Here is a 12,997-nt window from a genome sequence, read left to right on the forward strand (position 1 = left end):
CTTACAAACACAGTTGAAAAACTGTGTGCTGCCATCAGCAACAGCTGTGCTTGATTAGGGAGTGGTTTAAATACCCTGGCTGTAACCATGGCAACCTTGGCCTTGACCACTCCCTGCAGTGATGTCATAATGGCTCTTACAGCAGTGGTTCCCTATGGAGACACAAAGGGCCCTATTTTAGCCCATGCTAAAACCTAAACACCTAAACTTCTTTGCTTTTTTTTTTACTATTTTGAAAAAAAAAAATTTTTAAATAGTTCAAATAGCTGATCTACAAGCTCACAACATGTCGATGTAAATCAGCTATTTGAAGTAAAGAAGCAAAGACGTTTAGGGGGTTAGGGTTTAGCATGGATGAAAATATGGCCCAAAGAGTCTCCTCAAATGATTGGCTTAGGAATGTGACACAAATCAAAAACATTATCTGTGTATGAAGTCTCCGTGGGGTGAGTAATCGATTAAAAACAAAATAAAATCCCTTTAAAGCTAAAAGGATAACACAAAACAGGTCTGAGGGACTAGCCGTTGTGGTCACACGTATTCAATCCATCAACATAATTCAATTCAATTTTATTAAATTGTCAAATCATAACAACTTATCTCAGGAGGACACTTCACATAAAGAGCAGAGACCCACCCTGAGCAAGCAACGTTGCAACAGTGGTAACAAAAACATCTGGAAGAAACATCAGGACAGACCCAGGCTGTAGGGTGGGCTGGAGAGAGAGAGAGAGAGAGAGAGAGAGAGAGAGAGAGAGAGAGAGAGAGAGAGAGAGAGAGAGACATACTGATTATTTTTGCATTATGTATTAAAAAAGGAAAACAAATCTAAATGACATGTGCATAAGTATTCACAGCCTTTGCTCTGTCAACATTGAGCTGAGGTGCATTCTGTTCCTACTGATCCTCCTTGAGATGTTTCTAGAACGTGATTAGTCAGCCTGTGGTACATCTAGAACTATTCATTTACCCAGTCAGTCTATGGTACATCTAGAACTATTCATTTACCCAGTCAGTCTATGGTACATCTAGAACTATTCATTTACCCAGTCAGTCTATGGTACATCTAGAACTATTCATTTACCCAGTCAGTCTATGGTACATCTAGAACTATTCATTTACCCAGTCAGTCTATGGTACATCTAGAACTATTCATTTACCCAGTCAGTCTATGGTACATCTAGAACTATTCATTTACCCAGTCAGTCTATGGTACATCTAGAACTATTCATTTACCCAGTCAGTCTATGGTACATCTAGAACTATTCATTTACCCAGTCAGTCTATGGTACATCTAGAACTATTCATTTACCCAATGTCTGTCCGTCTGCAGTCTGTCTACATCAGTGTTTCTCAAATGGGGGTATGTGTACCCCTAGGGGTACGCAGAGGTACTACAGGGGGTACTTGAAAGAACATGGAAAATGAAACAAATGTATTTTATAGTCATGTTTAATGATCAGACGTGTGAACGTGCTGCTCCGTAAAGCTTTAAACCAAATTAAGTACGAATTTAACTGTTACTGCCAATCTTCCAATCCTTTTTATATTAACAACTTCAACCCTAGTGTCCATATTCTGAGATCTGTAGCCAAAAATAGCAAACCTACAATCTGCGTTGTGAGTTTGTAGATAGACTATTTTCGGCAAAGAGGTTTGGTGTAGAAGGGAAAAAGAGCAGACCAAGTACAGTAAAAGGTCAAGTTTATTAGGTAATGACAGTTCAAGTGGTTAAATATCTGAAAACACAAATTAACATGAATCCAAAATATACTGATGATTGTGGCTTCAATTGATGAAACTATATGAAAAGATTGTGGGGGTCCCTGCTTCATGTCTCTCTCAACTAAGGGGTCCTTGGCCTGAGAACGTTGAAGAGCCCTGTGCTATGGGAATACTTTTCAGCAGCAGGAACTGTGGGACGAGTCAGGATCAAGTGAACAATGAAAGCAGAAATGAACAGAGAGATTCATGATGAGAACCTGATCCACAGCTCTGGAGCTCAGACTGAGGCAGAGGTTGACCTTCCAGCAGGACAAGCAGGCTGAACACACAGACAAGATACCAAAGGAGAGGCTTCAGAACAAGTCTGTAAATGTCCTGGAGTGGCCTCTACCCCTGATAGTCGGAGGCCTTAGGGATATTTCGTGCTAATCAGTCTAAAAGCGCCAAATTTTGCACAGATGTAGCCCAGGGCTTGCTCTAATGATTTAGCTAGGGCGCCTGAGTCGGCGACCTTCGGGGTCGCCACAGCGGCCAAATCAAGTTGGGCTCCCATCGACTTTCTATACAGGAGGAAAATACCCAGAAAAAACATTTTTTTCTGGGTATTTAAGTAGGATGTGAGGGGTCTAACTAGGGGTTTGCCATGATGCTGAATCCATTGCAAGCATTTGTTTTGCAAAAAAAAAAAAGAAAAAAAAATCATTCCTTGGGCTACAAATGGCCCCAGAAAACCAGAAAAAAAGTGAGCGAAAAGTGATGACTCATCACTTTTCATCACTAAACCATCGTTTTTATATTTCCCAATATACTTACATAACATTGCAACATTGCACAAAGTGCTGATGTGTAAAATGGGGTACAACATACTAGTAAGATTCCTCAGGGTGACATGCGACCAGGGCGAGGTCGTGCCAATTCTTGGCCATCTGGCCAGTGATGTATATCGGACCAGTTACCCATATATGGAGACCCCTGGTACCCATATATGGAGATCTATGTACTGTATATGGAGATATGCTGTGAGAGTTCAAACATGCTTACTCAGTTATTCGTTATGTGAAAGTCCTATGATGTCTATGACATCTGACATCATACCCTTTTATGCCCATACATGGAGCTCCCTGTCTGTAGAACCAGCCACACAGATATGGGCTGTCTTGGCCATCTGTCTTGGCCATATATGGATTCTGTTAGTGTGGTATGTGGCTGATGTGGCCTCCATATTTGGGCATTCCCATATGAAGTTCTGTTAGATATGGGCTTAATATTTATGTCATCAGGGAACTCCATATGTGGACATAATGTTAGTGTGGTATGTGGTTGATGTGGCCTCCATAATTTTGGGCATTCCCATATGAAGTCCTGTTAGATATGGGCTTAATATTGATGTCATCAGGGAACTCCATATATGGACATAAAATGATTATGTTAGTGTGGTTCCCCTGACATCACAGTGATGTCAGAGCATCATAGTATCTGATCAGACCGAAAATGCTTGCTAATTCGTCATAATGAATATGATTTTGAAAGTTGACCAGTCAGAACAATATGGGCATCTCTTCTTTACGATGTCAAGTGTATTTACGTTTCACACTGTATTCAAATCCTGTACTTTGTTTGAACGGCCTCCTGTAGTCTGTTCAAGTCTTTGAAGCATGGGTAGATGCCAACACCGGTTATATTAGTCTTTGTTTACCTAGAGACCTGAGGGGGTCCTCCCTATGTTCCCCAGGTCCTATGTTCCCCAGGTCCTATGTTCCCCACTTCCGCCCCACAAAGGTTCTATGTTCCCCAGGTTCTATGTTCCCCACTCCCCCCCACAAAAGGTTCTATGTTCCCCAGGTTCTATGTTCCCCAGGTTCTATGTTCTCCAGGTTCTATGTTCCCCACTTCCCCCCCAAAAAGGTTCTATGTTCCCCAGGTTCTATGTTCCCCACTTCCCCCCCAAAAAGGTTCTATGTTCCCCAGGTTCTATGTTCCCCACTTCCCCCCCAAACAGGTTCTATGTTCCCCAGGTTCTATGTTCCCCACTTCCACCCCAAAAAGGTTCTATGTTCCCCAGGTTCTATGTTCCCCACATCCCCCTCAAAAAGGTTCTATGTTCCCCACACACCCTCCCCCCAAAAAAGGTTCTATGTTCCCCAGGTTCTATGTTCCCCGCTTCCCCCCAAAAAAGGTTCTATGTTCCCCAGGTTCTATGTTCCCCACTTCCCCCAAAAAAGGTTCTGTTCCCCACCCACCCTCCCCACAAAGGTTCTATGTTCCCCACTTCCCCCCCAAAAAGGTTCTATGTTCCCCACTTCCCCCCCAAAAAGGTTCTATGTTCCCCACCCACCCTCCCCACACAAAGGTTCTATGTTCCCCACTTCCCCCAAAAAAGGTTCTATGTTCCCCACCCACCCTCCCCACAAAAAGGTTCTATGTTCCCCACTTCCCCCCCAAAAAGGTTCTATGTTCCCCACCCACCCTCCCCACAAAAAGGTTCTATGTTCCCCGCTCAACCAAAAAAAGGATCTACTGTATGAGCCTGTCTAGTCCTTGTACACATGCTTACTTCTCAACATACCAAGGATCCAAGGTCTGTCTTATGTTTAAACTGTAAGATGCACACACACATATGTTTTAAATGTTCAGACTTATAAATGTGAGACACATACACACTGTACACATACAGTACATGTATACGTCAAGAATATTCATTTGCCATGCTTAGATTTGAAATAGAACTTGGGTTTGGAACTTCTTTTCTCAGTAGAAATGGTTTGATCAGATTAGCATTTGAATGAAATGATTGTCATTGGAGCAGCTTTAAAGGAACTATAGTCAACTTTTTCTTGAAAAACTGATGCTAAAATAAAAATAATGTTTCGAAAATATTTGATAAAAAAGATTAAGTTTAAGATTAAGCTTTAAGCTTAAGCTTCATTTTGGCCATTGTCAGGCTGACTTTGTTTACATCCCTTATCAATCCATATAAAAGAATAGAAGAGGGATATAAACAAATTCAGGCTGACAATGGCCAAAATGACGATTTTATCATTATTTTACACTTTCTGAGGTAATTTTTGAATAGAAACACATAGGCCTATATGAAGCTTAATCTTTTTTTATAAAATATTTTCAAAACATTTTTATTTTAGCGTCCGTTTTTCAAGGAAAAGTTGACTATAGCTCCTTTAAGGCCACCTCTTTTCTTTTGTTTACGTATGCTCTGTTTTTGTATATCATTGCTGTAAAAAGTGACCTCCTCACTGCTGAGGACAGTAGAAATGCTGTGAAACCTTTTCAATAAAGACACACTTTTTACCTTAAAGCCTTTGTTCAAAAGACTTCTTAACTTCACTAAACCTGCTGAATCCTGAGGACCTCAGCTCTCCAAATACACCACAATGATTCATATTAAACCCTGAGGCCTGAGGACCTCACCTCTCCAAATACACCACAATGATTCATATAAAACCCTGAGGACCTCAGCTCTCCAAACACACCACAATGATTCATATAAAAACCCAACAATGTATTTAATGTTTACAACAGAGTTGTCATGTCCCTACCTGCAGCATGGAATTCACTTCCTCTGCTGAAGCAAAACTATGGTGTGCACTAAGGGACACTGCATGCAGCTGCACTGTTTGTCCACCAGGTGGCTTTAGAACTATACATTACAATACGTTGAAAGGCAAGCACATCGATTTTGAAGAAATTAATACAGGGATATTCCACTTTCAACAGGGAAACACCATATGGGATTTTCTCCCCACACACACCCATTGTAAATTCAAACTCCATTTTAACCATGATAGATTCATTAAAAACACCCATTATTTTTTTCTGGTGAGTCATACTACCCTCCTAATACCTACGTGAGCGGGCCATGTTTTATCCATAACCTTTTTCATTTATTTTTAATAATTATAAAAAGAAATACAATACAACATTATTAAAAGTAAATGAAAAAGGTTATCGAAAAAACACGGCCTGCTCACGTATTAGGAGGGTATTATGACTTGCCAGAAAAATAATGGGTGTTTTTAATGAATCTATCATGGTTAAAATGAAGTTTGAACTTACAATGGTGTGTATGGGGAGAGGCCCTGGGCCTGGAGGGCCTGGTGAACAACTGAACATTTACATCAAATATCTAAATATTTAATCAAGCGAATTTTAAATCTGTTCAGGGTGTTCATAAAAGCCTGATTAGACGATACAATTACCAAAAGCTTTTTTGAAAGTGAAATATCCCTTTAACCCGTTTAATCCCGAACTTTTCCCAGAATATTCAAATATTGTGTCATTAGTAACCCTTTGAAATAATCAATCATATTTTTTTGAAATTTTCATGAAAAAGTAGGTGAAAAGGTCTGTTTTATGATCGGTCACAATTGTGACCGGTGGGATAATGTGTTGTATCAACCTTTTAAAGAGTATATAGTCAATATAGTTATCCTAGAAAGTGAAAATCTTACACCAAAGGCCATAACTACCTACCTACCACCATACTGCATCCCTCATTAAACTACCTACCAGTAAGACACCTAAGGGTGAAAAGCGGGCCAGTGATATATATCGGACCAGTTACCCATATATAGAGACCCCTGGTACCCATAGATATTAACAGATATGGGCTTAATAATGATGACATCATCAATATTGATGATGTCATCAATATTGATGACATCATCAATAAAAGGGATTTGGTTCCCCTGGCATCGCAGGGATCTCCATATCTCCATATATGGGCATAAAAGGGATTTGGTTCCCCTGACATCACAGTGATGTCAGAGCGTGATGTCAGAGTGTGAGAGTCAGCATGATGTCAGAGCAGCAAACCCATAGACCGTAAAAAAGCGTGACGGATGGACAGACACGGACATGATGTGCCATTTTTCATAATAAACCAATAAATCCACCAACTACATACCATGATAGTGCATCCTTCATTTAAAGACCTACAGTATCTACCACCATACTGGGTCCCTTATCTAACTACCTACAGTACCTACCACCATACTGCAGCCCTCATACAACTACCTACCTACCACCATACAGCATCCCTTCATCTAACCACCTACCTACCAATCACCATATTGCATCCCTCATCTAACTATACCACACCATACTGCATCCCGCATCTAACTACCCTCTTACCACCATATTTCATCCATCATCTAACTACCCTCTTACCACCATATTGCATCCATCATCTAACTACCTACACCACCATAATGAATCCCTCATCTACCTACTGTACATACACACCTACCTACCACCAAACTGCATCCATCATCTAACTACATCATCTAACTACATATACCTACCTACCTACCTACCTACCTACCTACCTACCTACCTAACATACTGCATCCATCATCTAACTACCTACCTACCACCTTACTGCATCCATCATCTAACTATGTACCTCCATACTGCATCCCTAATCTAACTATCTACCTACCAACCACCACAGCAGTATGGTCTACCTACCTACCTACTACCATCATCCCTCATCTAACTAACAACAGTACCTTCCCAACAACATATTGCATCCCTCATCTACTACCTACCTACCACCGACCATACAGTGTCCTTCATCTACTAACTACCAACCACCATACCGCATCCATCATCTAATTACCTACAGTACTTACCATCCACGATACTGCATCCCTCATCTTACTACTTACCTACCACCATCTTTGTGGCTGGTTCTACAGACAGGGATCTCCATATATGGGCATACAAGGGATTGTATGTATGATGTCAGATGTCATAGACGTCATAGGACTTTCACATAACAAATAACTGGGTATAAGCATGTTTGGGGTCTCACAGCATATACAATACAAGGATCTCCATATATGGGTACTAGGGGTCTCCATATATGGGTAACTGGTCCAATATACGTACATAACTGGTCAGATGGCCAAGACATGGCGTGACCTCACCCTTCATGGCAAGGTCGCTTGTCGCCCTTAGGCGTTTTACTAGTAAGTCATCGTTCCACTCATCTACTTGCATAAATTCAGCACGTGCATTCAACAGCCTGGCTTGCCCCTAATAACCTGTTTGCCCCTAATAGTCCATGTCTGACACATCACTATCACAATCACTGAGGACAGCATCTTTCTCACTTTGAGACACTGCAATGTTGCATGCCTTGTCTGGGAGCTAATGTTCATCCAACATACCAGTAAGACTCAATAATTGGGAGATAAGGGACCGTCAGGTGGCTCGGGGGGCAAGTTACGGCCTTTTAAGCGGGCTGCAGTGGCGGGGTCCGCCGCAAGGTGCACGGGGTCCGCCGCTCTATGCACGGCTGTCTCCGCGCCGCCGAGGCGGACGCGTGGGTACCGGCCCCAGCTCTCCCGTTCGCTCCTAGCCTGAGTTATGGCATTTTATGTGCGCTGCTGGCATTTTATGTGCGCTGCAGTGGCGGGGGTCCTCCACAAGGGGGCGCGACCACTTTTGCATCCATTCTGGAGCACCAGGAGTCGGTGGTCCCCGGGAATTTCCCAGTTAAAGTAAAAGAAAACAGCAGAAAGAGAATAATTTGCTATGTGTATTAGTATGTGTACAGTAGTTGCTAATGTATTATCCCACCGGTCACTATTGTTGCCGTCGATATGTTTGTTCGTTTTATGACCACACTGAACACATTTGAGTAATTGCAAAGGCATACACCAATACTAGACATCTTAAAGAAGACGTGTACCAAAAATCATGGTCCTATCTTTATGTTAAGATACTTTACAAACATTTTCTTTTGGGGCTTTGATGCTTCCATCCTCTCCTCTTGGTGCAGACAGGAAGTAAACAACTCTCCAGAGTCTCCAGATGGCCAGTCCGAGCCTGCATAGTCAACACTGTTATGTCAAAACATGCCCATATATGGGCATGACCAAATATGGGCATTCCCAGATATGTCCTTAAAAATGATGACATTGGGACAGGGATCTCCATATATGGGCATAAAATGTATGTTAATTAGTAAAGCCAAGCAGGGCCTTGGCAAGTTAGGGCCTGGGTTTGATGCCTGGGGATCTCCATATATGGGCATAAGGGGGTACCCTAACAGGGCATCATCTGGGAATGCCCATACTGTATGGACATTTTATTTATTTTATCCTTTATTAATATTATATATCCATATACAGACTTTATATTTCGGGAAAGGTAGGGTGTAAATCAAAGTAAAGCAGGCTCTTGGGCTATTTAGGGCCTGGGATTAATGCCATCAGAAATCTCCATATATGGGCATAAAAGGGATTTCATTTCTGGGAATGACCATATATGGACTTTTTATTTTATTTGATCCTTTATTAACAATAGATAATATGTATCCATATAAATACGATATATTTTATGCCCATACATGGAGATCCCTATCTGAACCAGCAACACTGATATGGGCCATGCCTTTGTCATCTGGCCAGTGATATCCATATATATATATATATATATATATATATATATATATACATATATACCAGTTAGAGATATATATATATATATATATATATATATATATATATCAATGACATCAGGGCTCTTCATCATAAAAGGGATACCCATATAAGCCTATGGACTTTTACATAGGTGATGTCATCTGTGATGTCACAGTGACAAGGGAACCAACCCATAGAAAATAATACAGTTTGTCTTTTTCCATGATGCTCCAGTCCAAGGATCGTCTGACCCATAACTGGCATGCGCCTGAGGAAGGTGGGTTCTAAATTACTAAATTAAGATGTATTGCACCAGACGATGTTTATGGACCGCGCTGGGGATCTCAGCCAATCTACACTGGCAAGACCTTCAGAGGCAGACGCCGGCACTGTGTGCATTTAGGTTACTCAAGACCAGTCCGACCATTCATTGTGATGCAGCTATCGCCACCCCTCCTCTAGATGGGGCACCCAAACAATATCTGCCCAAAATCCAACAGCTCGTCAACGACATAGCCAACCTCACTTTATTAGAGGTGTCAGACCTCAATGAGCTCCTCAGGAAAACCCTCAATATCCAAGATGTTGGAATGATGCCGATGGCAGCTATGCCTGCGGGAACCGTTGCAGCTCAGGCCCCAGAAGAAGAGGAAGTCCCTGTCAAGAAAGGGAAGACAGTTTATACTGTACAATTGACAGAACTGAAAGCGGCTGAAAAAGTCAAACTCATTAAAGAAGTGAAGAACTGCATCCAAGGCTTGAATTTAGTGCAGGCAAAGAAGCTGGTAGAGGCTCTTCCACAGGAGATCCGGGCCAATGTTTCCAAAGAGGAAGCAGAGAAACTAAAAGCAACCCTGGAGGCAGCAGGTGGCACCGTGGTGCTGGAGTAGACCTGCTATTCCTTATTTCTGTTGTCTTTTTTTACAACTTCAAAAGTGGGACAAATTTGATCATCATGCGCCAATAGTGTGTCATAAAATGATGTTTTGGTGTGAGCGGCCTGTCTGGTTACAGACTCTTGAACAGGTTATGGTGATCTATAACCAACTGTTTCAGAAAGACAGCCATACTAGTGCTAACAACTGGGGCAAACACTATGCTACATATTTCTCTGAGGAGAAGGAACAATTCCCAATGTTGATCATTTTCAGGTATAAAATCTCCTATTAGGATTAGGAAGGGCACAAAGAGTAATAGTCACCACATCTGACTTGCTGTTTGTTTTATGGGATTCTCTGATGTCCTCAAGACAGTATGTTTGTTTTTTTCATTTGCAAAACCATAATCAAAGCTTCTCAATCTGTCATTGAACTGCTCCAATGTGAAGAGCTTTTCTGCATAGATGAAATGTTTTAGCATCAGTTTTAATTCAACTAGAGCCACACTTTCTAAAATGTCATGCATAATGTCGACACAAATGTTCTCAGTCACATGAAAATAATTGAGGGAGTTTAAACAGGAATCCTCTTTTATACCAGTTAGAGATGGGTTGTTAAGCATAACATGTTGTTCATAGTTTGCTTTACGAAACTCCTGGTGATCATCATCAAACACATGCTGGGCATCTAGTTTGTCAGTTAAACATACATGGCAACATTCGTTGACTGAAAAGCTTTCTAAAAACCCTCAAAGTGAATTGCAAGCAAGATTATCAGCAGACAAGAGACCTCAATTTCAATCTCTATCCCTTCCATTTCAAGAGATCGAATGTCATCCAATAAAGGCTCTAATATTTTGCCAAAGCCATATTTCTCTCGGTCTATAGAATTGAATAGTAGACAAAGGTGAATATTTGCAAGGGAGGAGTTGAATTCCACAGGCAGGTTTCTCAAGCAATAGTAAACAGCTCCCATTTTGTGAACCTTAGTTTTGACGATAAAGGGTTGGTAGTTTCCACATCGTCATAATAAATCTGGATTTGTAGGCCATTGGGATACCTGCTGTATAATTTATGTTGTGCAAAATGTGTGCCATCACAACAATCACGCATTTTACCATCAGCACTTTTGGTTGATTTCTTAGGGAGTCTCTGCATTTTTTTCACTTCCAAAGAGAAACTTTATGGTGTCAATAATGGATACATACTGGCAAGTGTCCACAACCATTACTTGAGTAACCTTCCCCTGCTTTCTTGCTGTGTCACGGTCACCTCTATAACCCAAGAAGATGTTGGTGGGCTTGACAAGGGAGTGTTTTTCAGAAAAATATTTGCACATTTTGTAGGGGGTATCAATCTCTGAAAACATGTTGTGTGTATTTTCAAAATCCCTCATCAAAGATTGGACAGCGACATCATTATTTGATATAGAGTAGCTATTAAGCAAAGATGCCGTTTTATGCTTTAAAGAATCCAGTGCATACAATGCTTTTTTGAACATCCGTTAAAGTGGAATTTGATGCAGAGTACATTTTGGCGACAAACAAATCTGCACATTCAGGGGGGTCTAACAAACGATCATCCATTGGAGTGTCCATTTCCCAGTCCAACTTTTCTGCAGTGTCCTGGTTAGAGGATATTTCTGTGTAATCTTGTGCCGACTTATTACTGACATGGACCACATGTTCAGTGTGTTCTGGGTTTGCAACGAGAGAGTGGGCTCTATTAAGATGTTTAGCATAATAATTGAATTTGTGGTAAGTTCTTTGACAGTGATTTTGACTGCATACAATTGTATAATCCTGTCCATCTGAAACTGCATGGACTTGCCTAAGATGTCTGATAAGCGCCCTTACTTGTTTTGAAATGGGCTTCTTGCACTTGGGACAAATGTACATAGTACAAACTACTTACACTGCCTGGAGCTTTGCAATAAGCTCAACCACTTTCGATCTCTTTTACCTGGGACGACTATGCTGTAAACATGCTCCAAGAACGAATTAACTGAGGCGAGTGGAGCAGGATATGAGACATTGCAAACCCAGAACACTTTGAACAGCTTGTCCAGGGCGCAGGCCAAACCTTCATCTTCAAGTGGGATGGTGACTTTGTCGTTCTTAGCCACTATGATGTACTGGGCCCTGGTGCTGTTTCGGCAGTTTCGGCTGTATGGCTCCCACTTCTGCATCAGGAGATTCCACGAGGCTGGGGAAGCTTGTTCCAGTCTAGGAAAACAAGTACATACATGTATGTATATATTAAATAGGGCTGGAAATATATAAATATGTATTTTATAATCTTTAGAGCACACTCCCCAAGTTATAAGTCGACCGGACAAGCGGTTCGAGATAAAACCACTTTGTATTTGCCAGTAGGTGACCGCATCTCTATTGGTCAGCCGACGTTGCGATTTGTGTCACTTTCGTGACACTAATCAAATTAGTTAGTTATTACTTAAACCCCATGCCCGTCTACCTAGGTAATTTTATTGATCATAATACACTCAATTCCAGACGCAAAGCATTGCGAGTGAAGCAGTGTGCACGAATCTTTTGTTTCAAGTTAGCTAGCGCTTGCTCTTGAACACATGTCTTTTTCAAGTGTAAAAAAAATTGAAATACTCAATTTTCAATGCAAATTTTCTTTGCACATAATCTCACCCATATCCGAACAGTGTAAAGAGTTTTGCAGACAATCATTTAGTTTGACAGTTAAAGGTATATTCAGTGATTGTATTTCATTCAAATAAAAATATAATGGTACATTTTCCATTCATTCTCCTCACTAGAATGTGTGCTGACCATATAAGGACTTCCACCATGGCCCGTGTTACGAGCATAGCTAGATTCGGTTTTCAGAGGTGGCCAGCCAGTCCTCGACCAATCAGGGTAGAGTATGGCCGTAGTTATGTTATGATGTTTAGTTATGATGGTCAAAATAAAGGTTTTGA

At 41.1% G+C, this 12,997-nt stretch overlaps 1 protein-coding gene across 1 annotated transcript; it reads left to right on the forward strand.

Moving 5' to 3' along the window:
* Positions 1 to 9,472: 9,472 nt before the first annotated feature.
* On the forward strand, positions 9,473 to 10,060 carry LOC308285348 (large ribosomal subunit protein bL12m-like; the record flags this gene model as incomplete). The annotated part of the gene is made up of 1 exon (XM_080726074.1): positions 9,473 to 10,060. The coding sequence occupies one exon, from the start codon at positions 9,473 to 9,475 to the stop codon at positions 10,058 to 10,060; it is 588 nt and encodes a 195-aa protein (XP_080582200.1).
* Positions 10,061 to 12,997: the final 2,937 nt, after the last annotated feature.

This window comes from Nannobrachium achirus (assembly GCF_963921795.1).
Source record: "Nannobrachium achirus genome assembly, chromosome: 5".
NCBI classification, from domain to species: domain Eukaryota; kingdom Metazoa; phylum Chordata; class Actinopteri; order Myctophiformes; family Myctophidae; genus Nannobrachium; species Nannobrachium achirus.